At 35.4% G+C, this 22,442-nt stretch overlaps 1 protein-coding gene across 4 annotated transcripts in view; it reads right to left on the bottom strand.

Annotated features, from left to right (window-relative positions):
* Window positions 1-22,442, bottom strand: part of rhea (Talin_middle and talin-RS domain-containing protein rhea) — a 155,975-nt gene that overhangs the window by 45,939 nt on the left and 87,594 nt on the right. For 3 of the 4 annotated variants that reach the window (XM_083136723.1, XM_083136740.1, XM_083136750.1), the window contains exons 12-28: window positions 20,770-20,858; window positions 14,190-14,333; window positions 13,522-13,630; window positions 11,678-11,883; window positions 10,561-10,830; window positions 10,179-10,372; window positions 9,467-9,632; window positions 7,927-8,157; window positions 6,872-7,099; window positions 5,256-5,519; window positions 4,275-4,474; window positions 3,749-3,881; window positions 2,822-2,946; window positions 2,002-2,170; window positions 1,215-1,354; window positions 525-715; window positions 64-323 (exon numbers count right to left, since the gene is read on the bottom strand). In XM_083136723.1, the coding sequence (XP_082992849.1) occupies window positions 64-323; window positions 525-715; window positions 1,215-1,354; window positions 2,002-2,170; window positions 2,822-2,946; window positions 3,749-3,881; window positions 4,275-4,474; window positions 5,256-5,519; window positions 6,872-7,099; window positions 7,927-8,157; window positions 9,467-9,632; window positions 10,179-10,372; window positions 10,561-10,830; window positions 11,678-11,883; window positions 13,522-13,630; window positions 14,190-14,333; window positions 20,770-20,858 (3,119 nt within the window). Of the gene's footprint in view, window positions 1-63; window positions 324-524; window positions 716-1,214; window positions 1,355-2,001; window positions 2,171-2,821; window positions 2,947-3,748; window positions 3,882-4,274; window positions 4,475-5,255; window positions 5,520-6,871; window positions 7,100-7,926; window positions 8,158-9,466; window positions 9,633-10,178; window positions 10,373-10,560; window positions 10,831-11,677; window positions 11,884-13,521; window positions 13,631-14,189; window positions 14,334-19,940; window positions 19,970-20,769; window positions 20,859-22,442 lie in introns of all 4 variants that reach the window. The other variant, XM_083136732.1, reaches the window with a different exon arrangement.

Genomic DNA, 22,442 nt, shown 5'->3' on the forward strand with positions numbered 1-22,442 from the left:
ATATTGTGTTATTTTTAAGTTATCTATGTTCATAGAACTGTTTAAAAAAATCATTATTATTACCTGCTGCTGATTGCTTGTTGGATTTGTCAGGTTCTGACAGGCCATTTGGATCGCCTGTGCTGCTCGAGCAAACTGAGCCTGATCAACAAGTCCAGGTCGCCCAGCCACACTGGAGGGATTGGAAACTCCTACGAGGTACGCAGCCTGTGCTGAAGCTTCAACAAGGCCACAAATGGCATCTGAAACGCCTTTCACAGATTCACCAAAACTTTCATGTTCAGACTTCTTTGCATGGTAAGCTATTCCAGCCATGCCATCACCTGCAAGGGCAATTTTAATTCTCTTAGCAACAGATGATTTCAACTCTTAAAAACTGATTAAGTGCTGACCAAATTAATTACAACCTTATAATAAATTAGCATTTTAATAGGAGTAAAATTGAGAAAAGTAACATTGCTCAAGATTATTTATAACAACTAAAATATAACTTTAACTCTATGATATTTAACATTTTTACTCACCAAGATTCTTTGACTTCTCCATGACTGTATCAAGGCACTCAAAGTATGTAGCATCGTTCACAGGTTCAGTTGGATTATCCAACAGTGGTCGCATGGACTGGATATTGCGGATAGTGTTATCACACTCCTTCTGGCCTGGTGCTGCCGAAGTGCACACATCAATCAAGTAGTTTATACTGTCAGTGACAGCCCTGCAGTGAAATTAAACCATGACATCATACATTTTACACACCTTCAAATGTAGCATACACCACACTATGTACTGCCACTATGATAATGCTGGTAAATATTTAAAATGTGTTTTTTATGCAACTAAATCTCTGTGGAGCAACAGCTCTCTGGGGGCCAAGGCCTACCCAGAAGCTTCATTAGGTAGTGAATTGTCAAACCACCTCCACATCATCTCGGTTTTCTGGCCAATTGTCCTCATGATGCTGGGCCAACATTGGAGCTCCCAGCAGAGATCAAATCCAGAAACATACACAACAACTATTTGGCTACACAGGTATTATTATGCAGTTTTCTAGATTTAGATTTGAGTGCATTTATATCAGAAAGTGGGGGGAATTCTGTTCAGTGTGATTATTTGACTTACTGATGACATGATAAACTATCGACTAATCAGCCTTATCCTACTTGGTAAATGTAGCAATGGCAGAAGATAAACCAAGGGATTAAGGAAAGCCTCACCTTGCTGCAGACTGTAACTGGTTCTTAGCATTTGGTGCTGTGGGATCTGCAGCAACAGATTTTGCAGTTACCAACAATTTAGATGAAGTCATGGACACATTCTTCAAAGACACCACCATCTGGCCTCGAACTTCGTTGTCCTTCAAAAGAAATGAAACAACATAACTTACTTATGGGAAAGAGGCAGTAGAGAGGAAAACTGCATTATTCCTAATCACATTATTAGTGGGTTTTTTTCCCTTTGGTATGAACATAGGCATAGGTTTTTAAAAATTCTTTAAATGACATGCAAATGATTCATAAGTATACAACAAATTACATTCACCTCCTAAAGAAAGGAAAATCAGTAATGCAGACAAAAAATGTACCAAACACATAAAAGTATTAATTTTTCACCTTATTGAAACGAAGGATATATTTAGGAAAACAACATAGTATACAAATACACACACTTCTTTGCAAAAAATGCATGGCAATAATCAAACAATTCAGAATTATTACTTGAAGACAAATCTAAGTACCTTTATGTACAATGAATTTCAGAATAACAAGAAAAAGTTAATTTTGGCATGAATAACACCTCATGAGCATATTTCGTGAATTAAGATATTCAATTTAGACATTTCTAAGGAAAAAAACTGAAATTCCGTGATAAAGAAATCAAGGATATCTTACGGAGACATCCTGTACTATCACATTACTAATCAAGTGCCATTATAACTACAAAGCAGAAAAAATTACACTGGATTTTATGCAGTGCATCAGCAATTATGGTTTCAGCCCTTACCTTTGTTTGCCCAGCCATTTCCATGCTGACCCCCATAAGATCACCAAATGCTGTTCCAAACTTCCTTGAGGATGCGGCCAATTTTGATGGGCTATGAACAGATGCCACCACTTCTGCTGAGGCATCATTCAAGCTGGATGCAGCGTAATTCAATTCTTGTTGTAACTGACTGCAATAGAAAAAAAGTGTTCTGTCAATAAAATATATCATTTTACTGTTAATTGAAAACTGTTGAATACTAAGTACTACAGATAAACTGACATAAATATTTTGCCTACACCAATAAAGTGCTGACATAAAATTTAATCATACAATATGAAATTGCAAATGTCCCTATGAATGTATGAACCAGGTAAATGATATAGGTTCTGCCTTGGAATTTTGCACTAAATCACAGCTTAGTTATAGAAATCTCGGATGGCAATTTTACCAACAATAAACCTATATACTAGGGATAAGTAGTTCTGAAGCTCTGATCCTAATGAATTTGGATATCAGATCCATTATTTGAGTTCGATTTGAATGGCCATCCATACTATACTACAGCATGTCTATATAAGCTAATGCCAATGGATTTCAGATTCATCTGTCTCATCCCTACATTATATCAACAGCATAGTGTATCATAGATACTGGATTATACAAATAATAATTATGAAGATGGTCCATGCACACATAGCAAATGCCACAGATAAGGTAAATCATGAACAAAAATATTACTGCCCTTGAAAATGGTTGATTAACTTTTGTTAAATGAATATTGAAAAGATGAAAATGCAATGCTCAATTCTGCAAATTAAACCATTTTCCTTGAACTTACCCATAAGATTTGTTCGTGTGGGGGAAACCATCTCTTGATAGGATCTGGGTGGCATCAGTTATTGAATGAATGGCATCATCAACATCCTTCTGACCTGGTAGACAGCCAACACACTGATGCAATGCCTGAATCATAAACATCGAAATGTGAGAAAAATGGTGAACATCAACATTTTTCCTATATTTTTTATTTAAAAAAAGAATGTGAGTACGTTTTGGAAAATATCTACATGAATATGTCAAGTGTTCTTCATGAGGTAAAAAAATTGTAGTGGCCAATATCATTGATTAAATATCAACCTATAAGTTTCTCATACTTCACATGTTGATATAAATCCCGATATATATATGAGCCACAGTAGCCAAGTTGATAGAACATCTGGCTACCATGCAGAAGACCCACATGATCTGGACCAGGAATTTTTCCAATCATTTCCCCGTTTCTACGTGGTTCTAGAGGACCACCCAGCCTCGTATATGGGTACCTAGGGAGGTAAAGGCAGCCAGGCGTGATTCTGATCACATCATCCCAACTAAGGCAGAGATCAAGAAGCTCTATACCTCCTCATCACATATGCCTTCATGGCATGTGTGCACATGCACAGGGGTACCTTTTGCCCTTGTCTTGCCTCATATACAGGGTGTCCAAAAATTATCTTTACCACCTGTACATTAATGTAATGTTAATTTTACCATTAACTGTTACAATGTATCAGCAAAATTTAAATTACTTTACATGCTAAATGTCTACATATACTGAAAATTGACTGGGACATATTCTTCATATGTATACTTGCTTAATAAACACAAACACACACACAAAAAATTGATGACATTTATTATTAGCTATTTATTATTTTTCACAAGTTTGCATAAAAAAAACTAATGATAAATTACCATATTGTTTAATTTATTTTTATATATATACCTGTGATACATCCTTAGCAACATGTGTGAGGTTCTGCTTGTTACTTGGTTGGCCAGGCTGCTGCAGAGCACGTTTTGCTTCAGCAATCAAATTCAATGATCGTCCCATCACCACCTCTGCACTATCAATAATTCTATAAATAAAATTAAGTGTCAGAAGTAGTTGCAATTTATTTATACATATATTGCATTGGAGTAGTGGTAACCCCATCGCCTTGTAATCAAAGGTCCCAGGTTCGATAACCGGTGGAGGCACAAATGGTTTGGATCCTACTTTAAACTGTAGGTCCAGTCGCAATTAGCCTTCCTGTGCATAAAACCACATCTCAAACTCAAACGAAAAACAGCAACAATTACATGGCATTTCTAGAGTATAACTTATGACATGTAAATTAGCACGGCTAACCCAAGAATTATCCATTTCTATCGTTGCCATGAAGTGTGAAATATATAAATTGCAAAATACAGATGTAGAAGATGTAATGAAAAATGAAACCGAGAAATATGGAAAAAGAAAAACAACTAACCTGTACTGAAGATCTCTCTCCTTAGTTGTTGCAGCTACTCCACGCACGGCTCGTGTAAGGTCCTTCAGGGAATTGGCAGTATCCCTTGCTGCTAGGCCTGTATAGTTTTCATTGGCCTGAGATGCAGCAGTGAGAAGCTGAGCCATGGAACTTCCAACGGTCTTTGATGTACTTCCCAGTTTCAAAGCTGTTGATTCAGCCTGTTCAGCAGAAACAAAATACAGAAGACTTTGTATAAATAATAGAAATGTACTGTTATGAATTACTGGCTGATAACAATAAGGTACTGATTTAAAACGTGCCAATACCAATAACAGATATACTATTGTTCCAACATAAAATTGCGAAGAATCTAAATGATGCATTTTCCTAATTAATTACCATATGTAACAAGGTGATTGCAATATATTTTGACTCAGAAAAAATTAAAAGCTACCTTACAAGTCAGATCTATGAATTATATCTTTACACACACAGAGAAATTAATTTAATACCAGAATTTGACATCAACTTACAGGCTATTTATGAAAATGTCAGATCAGTAAAATTATTGACACACACGTGTAAACAGCAAGCAGTTTTACTAGAATTTCTTCAGAGACGAAAAGTTTGTATCCTTAAAACAAGTGTGAAGTAAAAGTATGTGAAAAATAAATTGCTTACATATTTGAATCTAGAAAGAATGACACAGCAAAATACTGCATGCATACAGCAATACGACAAGAAGAAAATACCATACACTTGTTACTTTTCTAAGAACTCAATACATGACACACACTATTCTCACAGAATTAATAAACATCCTGGCCTATATTGCAGAACATGGAATATTTGCATTCCTCTCATGATTTCATGGATTTCAGGTATACCCAACTTTAATCACTTAGTTTTATACTGTGACCCCTACTGTGCATCTTTATAAAATTATGTGATGAACTTAAAATATTTTTGTTGAGACATAAGGGTTCTGTGTCAACCTACCGTTTCTCCTGGCAAAGGACGAAGTTCCATTCTCTCAGCAGCTCGCCTGAAGGCCACCAGCTCTTCCTGTAGGCTTCGAATAAGGTCGCAAGCAGAGTCTAGCTCCAGACCACCACAAGCTTCACGGGCTCTGCTCACAGCAGACCTCAGGTCACTCAGGGCAGAGCTTAATTGCTGAGAAGTACCTGACAATTGCATGGCAGATGCTTGGTCCCCAACAGTTGGCAGTACTGCTCTCACCGACTGGACAACTCGTGTACCAGGCTGTAAGTAGAATGTACAAAAAAGTTCTGCTATAATGAAATTGAAAAAAATACATATAAATAATGAAAATTCTTTCAGTTAAAAATAATCACAATACAAATTCTTAACAAACCTTACTAATCTCAGGAAAGTGTTGAGAGAAAAACAAGAAAGCAAGTGGGCCTCCCCAATGGTGCAGTGGTAGCGTCGTCGCCCTGTAATCAAGGGGTCCCAGGTTCGATACCCAGTGGAGGCACAAGTGGTTCGGATCCCACTTTAAACTGTAGGTCCAGTCCCGATTAGCCTTACTGTGCATAAAGTGGACTTAAAACACCAACTCAACAAGAAAGCAAGTAAAATAAAAATTATTGGGATTGTCAGTACAATACAATGAACTAAAAATGCAATAACTCACGTGAAAAGCATTCAAAATAAGTATGATTATATGACTGGTATAATATCAGATGCTCCATGGGCCACAACATGAAAAAATACTCACTGGCTACATGTAAGTTCTTTATACCACCAACTGTAAAATTAAGGCACTTACAGGCCAAGATGTTCAGTCTGATCTTTGTGATATGTAGCAAAATAATTTTCAGAATGTAGAACTTCTGCAGTTACAGAGCTCACATTGCTTCCATCTAAGAACTGCCGCATTTATAACTGGAGAATCTGTTGAGGTAACTTAATGCTTCTACATCTACGTACTTGTACTGCTGGTTTTCCTTTCAAGTCTTGTCCAGTTACAATAACGTGTGTATGTGTTAACTATGAAGGGATCCACCGAAATGTCATGTAAATTAAGATTACTAATGTTATGTTTAGGTACACACAGGAGATGAACTACATATAAACTGAAACAAGAAATGCAAGGTCAACCAGGATTTAAACCTTGATCTCTGGCATACCATAACATTAGAAAAGTTACCATATTTCCACCAGATTTTTCGTTTCTGCTCTTTTAACTCTGTAGGAACTGTTTCAGTGATACTGTAATGGAATTTTTTGGCTTTGAAACACTGATGATGTTAAAGGTGCACAGTATTGCCCACTGTGGAGTTGATACAGTGGAAGCCCGAATTTACATTTTCCTGCATTTTAAGTTTGGTTTGCTTACATTTTCCATTTAAATTTATGGATGAATACTTCATATTTAGGAGTCTATTCACATGAGGTTCATTCACCATGGAATCTTTCAACTAATTTAGGTAATTATATTATTGCAAGTACATTCAAAATTGCAAATAAACAGCTGTAACAAAATAAGACTAAGCTGAAAAATCTCCTTTTTGTTATAGTCATTGCACCATGGTTGCTTCACAGAATAAGAACATTTTGTCTAATTGGTAGATAAATCAAAATAATATTACCTGCAGGAACTGTTCACTGAAATTAATGAGAGTGAGTTGTGTTACAGGATTTTCCGGTGCAGACATTGTACCCTTGACACCTTCAACAAGTCTTGGTATATGATCTCCCATGGCCTGGCAGTCAGAGATCAGCTCCTCCTGTGAGCCTCTGTTGCTGTTGTAAGGAGCAGCTCCATGTGCAGCTGCTATGCATTGGGTAGCAGTAGCCGCTGCATGCTTGGCTGCTGCCTGTTAAGAAGAATTAAGAGGGCTGTAAGGACGACACAAAGTGACCATCACATCACAAGTGTGACAGCTTACATGAGCTTTTCGTTGATTAGAAAGAATATTAATTTTATCAAATAATGAATTTTCTGATAATTATTTAATTTTCTGAGCATGCAACTGTGGGTATTTAAGTAGCAAAACAACATAGGTCTTGGTTAACACACATCAACCCAAAATATTGCATACAATAAAATTAACAGAAAAGCTTGAGTTCTTTTATAATTGGGCATAAATGATTACAGTATATGAAAAAACTTGGAAGTATACATCTTGTTCAAACATGAATTTGACTATTCACAAACATTTCATCTGCAATATGGAAGGATATATTTTAACTTAATACGAAAATTATCTGGATCATCCAAGGATTGAATGGCCTTAGGCATTCTGTGTCAATGACCACTCGACTTCCCCCAATTTCCACATACTTGGAGTGAACTTACCAGAGATCTAAAGTGTGGAAATTGTAGGAAGGTCGGAGGTTGGCTTGGTTGTTAGTCTGAGCTCTGACACAAGATGCCAAAGACCCAGGTTGAGCATAACTTTTCACACCACCATATTGTCTCCAAAATTTCACATAATAATTTTGATATAATTCATGGAATTGTTATGAATTTCCAGAGTATTCTGGACCAAATTCTAGCATATGTCATGGTCTTTTTTAATGTTGAAAGGCATCATGACTTAAAAGGATTGAATAAAAAAAGTACATATTAATATGCTGTTCTGCAAAGTTGGGATAAATTTTAAACCATGCAAGAAAAAGAATGAATTATTTCCACTTTTACCTCTAGCCTCTTCACTAGTTTCTTGCGCAGAGCAGGAGTGGCAGCCGCTGTCGTGGCAGCTCGCAGTTCTTCCACAGCTTGACGCAGCTGATTCTGGTGTTGAGCGTCATGTGGGTTAGAGGCACAAAGTCTGGCTGCTTCCACCATCTTTGCAGTTGCATCAGCCAGCACCTTTGCTGCAGCCAAAAGCCTGCGTTGTAACTCAGAGTCAGGTTGTTTCTCAGCTTCTCCCTGCACAAGAAAAAATAACATTTTAAGATATGTAGGTGTAAAATTACTTGTTTCTGTGATAGAAAAATCTCAACATAAAGTAGGAAAGATATTATGGTATCCAGGAAATTAATAATCCTTCCATTCATATGTGCATTTCAGAATTAATTCTACAATAAAAAAAAGAATAAAAAAAAAAGAAAAGAAACCACCCTATATTAGTATATATTGAATGATCAAACAAGGTTATCTGGAGCAATCATCATTCAGTTGTTGTGAGAACCACGGTATGACACATTTGCTAAGTTTAGTATTCTTTCAACAGAAACGAGTATATTGAGTGGTTTAGTGAAACAAAATCAGCTGCATACATAAGCCCAGTGAAGGTTCAGAACTCTTTACAACAGGAAATATCTTCTCAAACTAACTACACATGGTTTAAATGTTTATGGACATTAGAAGTAAAAGAAGCAGGGTTTCACAGACTTCTGAAGAAAATGTCGAGCACATCCAAGAAGGATTTCTTTCACAAATTATCAATGGTGCTTATATTGAATGTTGGTTAACACTGTTGTTGCTTTAGGAACTGCTAAACTACTTCAACTACTTAAATAACATTATTTAATCTTTAAATTGCAGCTGGTACCTTTTAGAACCAGCAGCATGTGACAAAGATTCTCATTATTTCCTTCAAACAAGACTTCATATTCACTTCTGTTTTCTTTTTCATTTATATACATGTGGAGGTATAAGAAATATTTGAACTTCAGTGCACAATGAGTGTTGTAGGTTTGTTGAAAATCATTTCTTTTTAATCGATTTAAATTTTAAATTGTTGACTTTTCAAATATGATCATATGTACAAAAAACAATTAATGAAAACTGTTTGTCGTAGAGGGTTTGATTTTTGATTTATTCTGGGTGGAATGGCAAGAATTTCAGCATGGAGTAAAATTTTGATTTGATCATACGGGCTCACAAAATGAACAAATTTGGGTAAAATTTAGACTTTCTTTCTCCAACTATGCTTATTGGAAAGGAAGATGAAAATATTTCACTTCCCCACAAGAACATGGCCTTTCCCTATTAAAAAAAAACTCTCGACGATAAGTAGTTTCCCTTCTACAACTTATTTTTGTACATCATTGCACATTTGAAAAGTAAGTGCCTAAAAATCAAGCATACCCCGAAAATTAATAATTCAATGGGTGTTAGTAAATATTTATTCACACAGCCATGTAAGATACTTAAATGTGAAAAAACCCTTATTTCCACACTCATATTATTATTTACAAAGCAGAAGTGATGTTGAATCATGTACAGTGCTAACCTTAATAGCTTGGATCAGTTGTGCAGTGGCTTGGCCTAAGATTCGTGCCTGCCGAACCATTTCCCCAGCATCGCCAGTGGAAGCGAACAGACGATCAGTAGCAACAAGAATAGTTTCTACAGCTCCTTCCTGTACACTTTCTCTGGCCCTATCACGTGTGCTTAACCTGCAAAGGTTCACAAAGAAACACTTCACCTAAGAGAAAGGAATACGATAGTTCATGCAACTATAAAATTTTATGTGTTGGAGAAAATGACCAAAACAAGAATCATTACTACATTTTTGCTCATGTGGGGAAAGTGCTGTTGGACAATTGGACTGTGCATTAGTGAAGTGAGAACTGTAGAAATGTTGAAAAACACAAGGCAAGTTGTTCTCCAAAATGTGAGATAGTTTCAAGAGGGATTCCACAAGACAGAACTATTAAATGCTTTTAAATTTGAATGTATGCATTTTGAGGATCATTCTGATTACACTACTTCACAATGGTGAGTTCGAAAAAATGTGCAATCATACTTCCACTCCTGTCCTCTTGATTCGAACATTACTTTCTTAAAATGCAATTCAGATCCACATTCTTTGAAATGCACTATTCCAACAGCACAGCTCCATAAAAATCAATTCAGTTTCAGAAAATAGCCTGTAAAATATTTTCTTTAATGTCCTATTATATGTTGCCTATTATGTCCACATGGCTTCATATATTACTTACTTGATGTGATTAAGTAAGTCATTTAATGTGCGAGTAACTTCTGCAGCTGCCTGACTTAGTTCTTTAAGTAACTGCTCATTTGTGCAACTTTCATGACACACAGACACCAGACCTTCAACAGCACGTGCCACTTCCTTGACTGCTGCAACAAGCTGTTCTCTGCAAGCTGGGCTATACAACGTGGGTGCAACAACCTGCAAATTTAAAAAAAAAATGTGACATCATTTTGAAATTATGTACACAGTATGTATAATATACTTAAAATTAATATTATGACTACTAAATTATCTAATTTTGTTTAATCTTTCCACTTATTATTTGTATCCTTCAAAATTTAATGTTTTTGAAAGTAAGAAAAATGCAATTATCCACTAAAATTTACCTTAGCGCATGCTACAAGTTGTGAAGTAGCCAAGGCACATTGTGTGGCAGCCCCAATCACTTTGTTTTGAGTGTTCTGGTCCTCGCATGTAGCAGCGATGTTCTTGGCCTTCAGAACAAGGGCTGCTGTCGTGTTGGCCACTGCCTTCGCCAACCCCAGTAGAATGTCCTGCAATTCTCGGCTTGATTCATCTTCATCTCCAATTGTGCTGAGAACTTGGTGTGATGCTTCACCGACTCTGCTTGCTGCATTCAACAAGTTCTGTCTTGGCTGAAAATATATACGAAAGTAAACCAGCTATTCATATAATTGAGCCTGCTTATAAATTTCAAACTTAGTGTTTCTTTTGCAGAACTTTTCCTGAGATCATTTACACAAGATATGTATTACCTATATGTAAATTGGCCAATACTGATAAAGTGCAGATATAAATAAAATTGATGAGTACTAATAACCAATCCAATACTAAATTGTAAATTTTTCTTGAAGCAGCTGAATGGTTCTTTCAGCTCCTTAATTACTGTATGTGATCAGTTGCTTGCAATATATTTCGTCTTTAACAGTTTAACTGCCAGGCTAAATTTTGCATTTTCTTGTTGGAGGACGAAGCTATTTTGATGGTGGGTATAATTATTATGTACATGGCCTGTGTAATTCACTTTTTCTTTTTCCCTAGGCCATGTGTATATCAATTATACACACCCTCTAATAACGAAGTAGTTTCATACCAACATTTGTTTTCAAAGCATCTGTGCATAAGAACTATACAGTTATACACACTGTCTTCAAGTTTTGTATAAATTTGATACACATGGTGACAGGTCATGCCTATCAGATAGTAATTAAAGTGTTAAGTAACCGAACATATAGATATTTACAAATTAACTTTATATTCACTAACAAATAAATTGGCAGAATTTTGTAATAGGCTATTTATAGAATTATTGAATCAGTAAATTAAGGGCACAATACATTACACAGCTATGCCTACATTGGCTAATATCATCCCTAATTGCATTACATTTAGAACCTCAAAAAGTTAATGATATGTTTATCACAAATACTTTTAAATGCATCTTCAGGTATGTCAAATTTCCTTATTCATTTGTACACTTACCTCCTTGCTCTCTGGTTCTGCAGCTTTCAATAAATCACTAAACGCAGTACAAAGTTTCCTGGCAGCATCCAGCAGACGGTCCCCTGTGCTCTCATCTTCCATCAATGCAGCAATCATCCTAACTCCTCGTGTCATTTCAGGCAAGTTACTTGTGATGGTTGTGATGGCAGCACCAACTGCTGTATGATCAACTTCATCCGGTGGTCCTACAAAAGGATATAAGAACAATTAATACAACATACGTAAACCTTCTTTCTTTCAAGATATATGAAGCGAATTAAAAATTAACACACACTTTACACTTTCCTGATTTTCATAGGCAATAGGCCTTCTTTCCTACATTCAAGGAGTTCTCAACAATGAAAGACTAAGAACCAACTGGAAAACTACAGGCTGTACCTTATATCTGAGCAGTGTCACTGTTTGTGACCTTTCAAAATTTCACTTTCTGCTAGCTACCAGTGTAAGAGAAATGTTACTCAATTGTTTTGCCACTTTACTTGTATTAAAAATTGGTTTTACACACATTCTAACAACAGTAAACTAAATAGCTTTGACAAACTGAAATATTGGTCTCAAAATCCAGAACAACAAGAATGGGACTCAATGCACTGATCAGACATCACCCCATGACAAAGTTGCTTCGCAAGCCCTGGTCCTTATCCTCGAAGGGCTGTTGAACTATGGAGTTTACTTTTATTTACTTTTTAGAAACTGAAATTATGAAATGAAAAGTTGATGGAATATGCCGACTCAACTAAGATTTGAACTGGGAATCCTGACAATGGACACTGATGTATCAAAATCTATATACAGGGTGTCTCATCTAACATTGCGACCTGAAATATTTCGTGAACAACTGCTTTTGCAGATATATAGGTATGAGAGGGGCTCATGAAATTAGTGGACACAATACGTTCAACTACGTAAGGAAGTACGATTTTCAACACAAAGTTTGTTTTCTTTTAATGGAAACCCCATTTTATTTTCAGCTCATTTGAAAGTATGGAAAAAATCATTAAGAATGGCATTTGTTACATTGTAATACGTCAAGTAGTTCTCAAGTAAATGTAACCTGTGCATTATATATATATAAAAATGGATGTATGTACGTATATTTGTTCCGGCATAACTCTCGAACGCCTGGAGCAATTTCAACCAAACTTGGTACACATATGACTTACTATCTGGAAAAAAATAGTGTGGGGGTAAGACATCCCTGGCTCCCCTAGGGGTGGGGGTGGGAAGGGGGTGACATGTAAAAATAATCAAAAACGACCGATATTAGTGTGAAATCCATAGCTTTATGGTTCTCTAAGATGAATAGTGACACTCCCAATGCCGTTCAGTTTATTTATTCTTGCTCCTGAAGGTGAAACTAAAAATGTTGTTTATAATCAAGTTTTGAGTTAAATTAACATTATAGTGAATTTGTAAAAGATTTTACTTTATAATTTGTATACTGTACTTATACTTTTAAGTACATGTAAATAAAATTAGTTACATTTTACACTATAGATAGAATTCATTATTTTCCTGTCTAATAGAAGATTGGGATAAATAAATACCCGGGCAATGCTGGGTAATCAGCTAGTATGCTATAAATGAAACGATTTTCATCTATTATAAACTATGTTACCGGAACATTAAGATATTTAGGTCTAAGTTTCACCCATATTTAAATAAATTTATCAGGGAAAAAAAATTGCCCAATGACTCTTTTCAATATGAGTATGACAAAATATATCTCAAAAGATGATAAAAATAATAACAAAGCAGAAAAAGTTAAACTTATAAGCAAAAATGTAAACGATCATGCAATAATAAGGAAAAATGGTGCCTACCTGAAGTTAAAGTGACAACCTGGGCTGTTGCTGCATTCATGGCAGCAATCTGGGAACTGACATTTTGTTTGTTGGTGTCCAGGGTGGTCTCCTTCCATCTCAATGAGGCCTGCAAAAGTGAGTTGAATATTACACACACACCTGCTCAAATTCAATATAGTTATGATGTATTTTGGAACACATTTGGCCCACATCAGCTACAATACTTATCTTGAGAATATAAGAAGTGAGATTGACATGCAGTGTTCTATAAAGGCACATTACACAATTCCTATCATGAAAAATGCAAGAATGAAACCAACCTTTTTAATTTCAAGCTTACATTCACACTGCAAGGCAATGGTCTGTTCTTGAAGTAGATACTAATAGTGGGTTAATCAAGATGGTATTAATTTATCTATAACATGCTTGAAGTGGGTGTAAAAAAAACAGTTCTTTTGGAACAGGTAGTCTGTGCTGAAATTTTACCATCTTCTTTTTGGAGAAGGAGAGACAGGAGTTGATTGTGCAGAACAATATTTTAAATTATCCGGTTTGCGAATTTATCAACTATTAATTTCAGTGCCATCATCAGCTTCAGCACACTTAGAATGCAGTACGTAGAACACACATTCCTTTCATTCACAGCTTTGAACCCTGACTTATCTGCAAAGTGAAACAGTACTTACTGGATCTGATCCAAGTTCTGGAAGTTGGGCCTTTGAAGCCAATTCCTTCTCTGCTGCTGCTATGGCATCTTGACCAGCATTAATCGTTCCTAGCAAAGCTCTCTGAGGCTCTGACAGAACAGACGTTACTTTAGGCTGCTGAATCTGTAAGAACAAAAACTATTGTGTTAAAATCACAGCAAGATATGCTTATGGAAAATCAAAACATATTACTCACTAATTACACAATAAAAGCAACAATTATATTAGTATTATAATGACCTACACACGTACTCATTATGAATCTTTGATAAGCCTTCTAATGTTTGACTGGAAACACTAAGAGGGCCATCCCATGTCACCCACCATCTCCGATTTTGATGAAATTCAGTATACTTATAGAACATTTAATACAGATTACAAAAATGAAAATTTTTTTTAGATTGGTCAAGGGGTTCAGAAGTTACGTGCTTTTTAAAATCTCTGTGTATGCCACTTGCAGCTCCACTTTCAATGACATGCATTAGGTTATAAATAATGGTATCTTCCCCCAGGTTTGCTTCAAATTTCTTTTCCTTTGTTCAAAATAGTGTAAGCTTTCATATAAATAAGGTTTCAGATAAATGTATTAATAACCATGTATTTTTATGTATAGTTTCATGTATTTTTTTAAAAAAATAAATGACTAACTTCAAGAGCAAATTTTGTGCAATGCCCCCCTTCAATTTCCACCCAACCTTATATGTAGGTAGCTCAGAGTGTACTAATGCCTGATGGGAAAATTGGGATGGGCAGTTCAGAGATAGGGTGATAAAAGAATCAATTGCATCAAATGACATTAAAAGCTAATTATATTAAAAATGCTTATGTATTTAGCACAAAGCCTGAAGTACAATATGTTTTAAGGTATAATATTCAAAATTTCTGTTCACTATGTGTGAAGGTAAGCATAGGCGTAACCTGGCGGGGCAAAGGAAAGCATTTGTCCCCTCCCAAATTTATACATTAATTAAAATTTGCAAGTTAAATATATTTTGTGAACCTCCTGGCACAAACAAATAAAGAGTAATAATTGTGATTTTTCACATGTATTTAGCAAATAATCCTGGGCACTATTTTTGTGGGATGGAAAACTCTGTGATTCTCTCAACCCAAAGATAGTTCCCAAGTTACACCCATGAAGATAGTAACTAATAATACTTACTCTATTGTAGATGCATTGCCAAAATTTCATGTGCCGTTCACATTTTAGAAGAATATTTTGACCATTTCGAATACACTAAAGTATTTGACTTATGCCCTTGGTACATATGCCCTTCCATTTATGTTGTTAATGTCCACTGGACACAGAATACTTTGTGGTCAGTGGTAGGAAGTTGATTGACCAAGTGGATGCAAGAATTTAATTGCTGTGTTTCCTTTTTCCCATGGACATTTGAAGCAATCTTACAAACAAGTTTGAGTCGCACACACATGTTACTACATAATTGTTTAGAGTTGGAATTCAGAAAGCCACTTCTACACAACAGTCAAACCATACAGTTATACAAAACATATTTCATCAGCACTAATTATTCTTGAATTGTCTGTTAAACAACCAGTGTTTCGAAGTAATTGGTTACAAGTAACATTCAATTTTTATTTAGGAATTCTAACTTTAACTAGCGACTTTTAAAAGTAAATAACTGTATCGTTAACTACGGTAAGAGAGTTACTTTTTGCAGTAGGGGAGGAGCTAAATTTGACAATTCTGTTCCCAACTATAAAAAAATATATATGTTCCTTCTCTGGATGCTACGTAAAAGGATTTTCTTGGAATTGCTGGCCTGACAAGGAAGCTATGCTTTGTTGCATGCTAACTTCAGAACATCCACGCCTTACTTCAATTCATTTCTAATTGTATGTGAAAACTTCAGTGTTTTTGGTGGACTGCTGCGTTAGTTTGGAGTGTGGTTGTCGAGCTAGGAAAAAGTCGTTGTTGAAGGAGTGGATCTTTGGATCTTGTTGAACTTGGAATGGAGGAGAAAGAAAAAGGTGCAAGTGGTATCATAACACCATATTCAAAATACCGTGGTCAGCATACAAATGATTTCTTAAATAAAATCGTTCAAGCAAAGCTGACTCTGTGTTCCATCATTTATTTGCAGTAGTAATGCAAATATATGAAGACATATTATGTACTAGAAACATAAGTAAACTCAACTAGAAATACAAGTCTTCATGATCATTGATTGTGTGAAATTTTTACAAAAGTCAATGATCATTAACTGTAAGTTACTTTCACAGTAACTGTAAAGTAACTCACAGTTCCTTTCAAAGTACCAGTAACTGTAACTGTAACTTACCGAACACTGTAAATAGCCTGTAGCCTAAGTTCAAAATGGTGGATACTTAATCTTCTTGGTGCTGCTGTATAGTACTGACACATTGTACTGCAAGTTGTTGTCATTTAACCTTACGTGATTAATAAGAAATTTATGCCTTGAATACTATTTCTACGGAATTGGTACATCATTGTTGCATTTATTACTTGTTACAGTAAAAGTCTATACAAGTCTTTTAACTGTTCCAACCACCCCATCACAAGGAGATTTTCTGTGGTAAGTGGCAAAAAGCTCCATTTGGAAAAACTTCAATCAGCACAAATGTGTATTATTTATTCTTATTTCACACTACGCATCCCCATGAAGAGTAGCCAAAAAAAGAACTTCCATATTGAGATAAAATGCACAAAAGGAATGTTCTCGAAGAAAAATTGCTAAACTTGGGAATGCTAATAATGATGATTATAGTTTTTAAAAAATTGAAGACAGTTGAAACTAACTTAGATACAGTGGAACCTCATTTTACGTTATTCAGGGGAACTAAGCTGAAAAAAATTAAAATGCGAGAAAATGTAAAACTGAGGAAAATTTCTTAGCAATTTGCTATGTTGGAACCATCAAGATTGAATGTAAAATGCAGGAAAATGTAAAATCGAGGAACTTGAAATCAGGGTTCCACTGTAATTATTATTTGTAAATTTTAATTAATGTATAAATTTGGGAGGGGGCAAATGCTTCCCTTTGCCCCCGCCAGGTTACACCTATGCTTACCTTTACACATAGTGAACAGAAATCTTGAATATTATACCTTAAAACATATTGTACTTCAGGCTTTGTGCTAAATACATAAGCATTTTAAATAAGATTAACTTTTAATGTCATTTGATGCAAATGATTTTCATCACCCTGTCTCTGAACTGCCCATCCCAATTTTCCCATCAGGCATTAGTACCCACTCTGAGCTACCTACATATAAAGTTGGGTGGAAATTGAAGGGGGGGGGCATTGCACACAATTCGCTCTTGAACTTAGTCATTTATTTTTCTAAAAAAATACATGGTTATTGATACACTCATCTGAAACCATATTTAAATGAAAGCTTACACTATTCTGAACAAAAGAAAACAAACTTGAAATTTCTACGGCAAACCTGAAGGAAGGTACAATCATTAACAACCTAATGTGTATCATTCAAAGTGGAGCAGCAAGTGACGTACACGGAGAATTTGAAAACCGCGTAACTTCTGAACCACTTGACCAATCTAAAAAAGAACGTAATTTTTGTAATCAGCATTAAAAATTCCATAAGTATACCGAATTTCATCAAAATCGGAAATGGTGGGTGACATTTTCACAAAATTCTGGATGATTTGACATGGAATGACCCTAGAATGAAAAGACCAAGTAAACAAAGTTCATTATCAAGGAAAATGGGAGTGAACAACACCATGCTCCAACAGTTTTTACTTATGATATATTTACAACATGGTCAAGTACACAATACAAAATGTCTGACAAAGGCAAAAGAAAGGTGGCACACCCAATAGCAGTTGTTTGAAATAACATCCAAGAAATGAATGTTAGTAAGTGTTGATAAATTGCAACAAAGTTTTCATTTAACAATAAATTTAAATGGCTGATCTTTAGAATTCTTTTAGAGGTAAATGCTGTTTTACTCCAGTTTGTTTTGACACTCATGATATGTACATATTAATTGGCACCTAACTGGTATTGGTGAATATAGGCACATTGGTATATTGTTAACATTGACAATAATTTTACCAACCTCATACTTCGGTAATTTAGTGCATAATTCTATCATTTTGTTTAGTTTAGTAAACTAAATGTATAAATTTGCAATTGTTTTTCTACAGTACAACTGATAACAATAACCTAGTTGCATTCATTAATTCGGAGGACTACTAATATCCTTCAAGGAATACTGCATGCAACTTTATACAAGATTGGTAGAATGTTCGTTATCAGATTGGTAAATTTTATATCAGGATTGGCAGAAATACCATCAAGTCATCCTTCTAATCAGTGCCATATTAATCAGTAGGCTGAGTAGGGATGTGAGCATAAGCTCAGGATGTGCACAAGAAATTACTATAAAATAAACAAACACATCTTCTCACACTGTTACTTGTCATTGTTCTCACACTATGTGGATCACTTCCAGCTAAACTATAAAAGGTAATACAAAGTGATTAATATAATAATTTTTTCTTGAACAATTCCGTAGAACTTTTGAACAGATGAAAAGTCTCTAATTCAGAAATAATGAAAAAGCAGGTTTCTACTTTTTTCATAGCAATTTTTCTGATGTAGACAAACATGTGCAGTATTTTCACTGTTTCCATTATTTGGTACTGTTTGTGCAATGAAGTACCTGACATTGTAAGAACAAATTTCTCCCCATAATTACATTATTTTTTTCTTGTCTATCACTGCTGAGTGAAGATATTCTGTGACGATGCTGTTCTGAAAATATGAGTTCCGTGGGGAGACAACTATTTCTGCTTCTAATAAAATTATTATTAAACTATACCTAAGCTGAGCCTTCCTGCTGTCACCTTGTAATCAAATGGTGCCAGGTTCAATACCTAGTGGAGGCACATAGTGGTTCAGATCCCATCTTAAATTGTGTATCCAATTATGATTAGCTTATTGGTGCATAAAGTGGACTTAAAATAAACTTTGGCAAAAAATTTCGACTACACCCAAGAAACCATGTTCATTAGTTAGAGGCATCTACATGGTAACTGAAGAGGCTTGTTACTGAAGAGTAACATCTACTGAGATGATGTTTAGAAAATGTATATGAAGAAGAAAACAATACTGAACCAATGCATTCACATCAGCTGAGTAAGTTCCAGAAATAAAGAATTCAAATTTAAGCACTGACAGCAGAAAACTGGTTTATTTGAAAAATAAACTTCAAGTAATAACTAAAATTCATCTAAAAGTTATGTTTACTATTATCATTTCAACTAAAATTTGTAATGTTAATCTCTGAATAATACGATGAAGCTGAAGATTGATTGATTTGGTTTATTTTACTTCATTTTCCAACCAATTTTGACTAATCTTGAATATGAGAGTGAGTGATGACATGATGAAGGAACATTCACAAAGAACACCCATGCCCTGGCCAGGATTTGAACCCGAGGCCCCTGGCGTCATAGCATGCTATGCTAAGCACTCCACCATGGAGGTTGGCGAAGTTGGAGATGGGAAATTTCTAATTTTAGTTCATAAAGTGCAGGCGAATAAAAACAACCTGTTCCGTAATGTTAAATAAAATGCATTTATGTTCCAATGTACCTTCTAATGTACCACCATGGATATTGATATTCGAAAAAAGAAAAGGTGGTTATTATGAAGACAATAATATTAGATACTATGAACTACCATTGATACAAGAGAAAAAATGTTATGTACCTACTCTGCTCCAAAGATTTCCATCTGGAGAAGCTTGTAATGAGAAAATACACATTACACTTTATAAAAAAAAATACAAGTTTACAATTCGTTTTAATTTGGGTTATGGTCTTGTGGTTAACTATTGAAATTTATAATTTCACGGTTTTTCTGTTATGGGGAAAGGGAAAGGAGTAAGGGTCTTAAAAAAAATCCATAATTCTTTTCAATCTACAAAGAAAAATGTGGGAAGAAATAAATTCATAGCTGTGGAATTCTCAACTTATAGTATTTTGCATCAAGAGTGTTTATGTTGCAAAGTTAAAATGTGCTTGCCATGTCAAATCTTATGACACAGTTCAGTTTGTTGGACGAATGCTCGGAATTTTTATATGGAATATGTAGGGAGGCTCTTTATTTGAAAAAGGTATAGGCAAGTAAACAAGGATGTCAATTTATGATGAACAGTGCACAATTATCAAGAATTCAGATGGGATGGGGAAAACTTCATATGTAAAATATAGACATAACAAACAGAATTCGAAAGAGTACACCAAAGCATGAAATAAGATGTGTGTTGTAATGGCAAGGCATGGAAGAATTCTCCAAGATAATAAAATCAACAAAGGAGATGAAACAATGTCTTGTAACACAATTAATATCTTACTTTCATTGCTTTACAAGTACACATGGCAAAAGTTCTCTGAACTAACAATTAATTGCAGAAAGTGCACTGACAAAGAAATTTCCTGTAGTTTGGATAAAACTTATTATGCAAAACTGACAGAACTTTAACGCAAGGTAACCACATGACCAGAACCATTATCTTATACTTTACAAGTAAATTTCCTTACCATAGGAGGAGCATGAACAATATTTGCCTGACCACTCTCCATAGTATACTGGGCACTCTGCATATGACCAGTGCCATATGTACGAGCTCCTGAAATAAATTGATCAACGTTACTGAAAAAAATAATCATCTTGTGTAAATGGTAAGGTACCGTAGTTCATTATAAAAAGTGCCCCTTTGTTCACTAAAAATATTTAATGTATCACAATGCTCCTCTTTTGTCAGCATATATCCAGAGAGAGGGAAACAAATTCAATCTACGCATATCATATACACTCTATTACTACTTTAATCAACTCAAAATCTTGGTAATGAAGGACGATACCCCCAAAACATTATTATATGTTAAAATAGTTTTCTTAATATTGTGAAATATACCATTCCTTGGTCTTATGCATTATTTAACCTCATTGTGATTGAAACAAGATCAATAACAAGAAAAACATATTTTACACACATCTACAAAGGGTGTCGCAGAGAAGGTAAGACAGACTTTTTCCTGGCTTGGCAACACTGCTTATTGTTTCAGCACTAGTCGCATTGTGTAGGATGACTCATTCTGTTTCCGTAGCAAGTTGTCACATGTTGCGAAACCACGTTAGTGAGCAGCTGTGTTGATTTACGTGGAACGTGTTTCGTTTACCCCTCCAGGTTCTTGTGTATAACATTGCTTTTTGCGATGAGTATTCAAGATGAACAGCGACATGCCATAAAATTTTGTTGGCGTTAGGGAAAAGTGCTGCGGAAACATATGCAATGTTTCAACAGGCATATGCTGATCAACACAGACTGAGTAGAGCCACAGTATTACCAAGGAGTCATTGAGACTCTGCACCAGCACGTAGCAAAAAAGAGGCCACATTTGAAGAACTCCTTCAAATTGCACCACGATAACGCACACCCACATACCACGCGGGCTTTTCAGTATTACGCGACGAAGAGAAAAATAGAAATTTTCCCACATCCAACATACAGCCCAGACCTTGCAGCCTGCGACTTTTGGCTATTTCCACTTTTAAAGGCTGCTTAACGTGGTCGTCATTTCATGACGAACACAGAAGTGATCAAGGCAGCGCAAGTTTTCTTCAGTTCGCTACCTGACGACGAATTTTCAAAGACATTCACAAAGTGGCAGGAGCGTATGGACGCTTGCTTAGCTGTCAATGGTGCCTATTTTGAAAAAGATGTACGTCTACTCGATATGGCTGATTCTGAATAAAAATTTTGTGGTTTGTAATTTTTTTTTGTTTCATTTTCATGATTCTTGGAGGGGTCCAGGTACATGCTTGTCTTTTAACTGCTACGCAGTCACGACATTTTGACCTATTGCGCTCATTTTGGTATCAATCGGCAGCTAATGAACTAAATTTTCACCCTAGTACATTTGCTAGCCAATGGAGGTCGCTGTTTTCCTATACAGGAATTAGTCTCACCTTCTCTGCGACAGCGTTTGTACAAACACATCATATTAACTTATGAAGCTTTGGCCAGGCCAATTCAAATCAGTTTTACTTGCTTTATTTGTAATATGTTCAGATCTCATTGTAACTCTGATATATACTCCAGTCAATGAAAATAATGTAAACAGCTGTTTAAAACAATAATCGCAATAACGTCCATAACACATTTGTATATTTTCTTTGAGGCAAAGGGTTACATCCATGGATTCAAATG

Source organism: Lepisma saccharinum, chromosome 1, assembly GCF_977018435.1.
Source record: "Lepisma saccharinum chromosome 1, izLepSacc3.1, whole genome shotgun sequence".
NCBI classification, from domain to species: Eukaryota; Metazoa; Arthropoda; class Insecta; order Zygentoma; family Lepismatidae; genus Lepisma; species Lepisma saccharinum.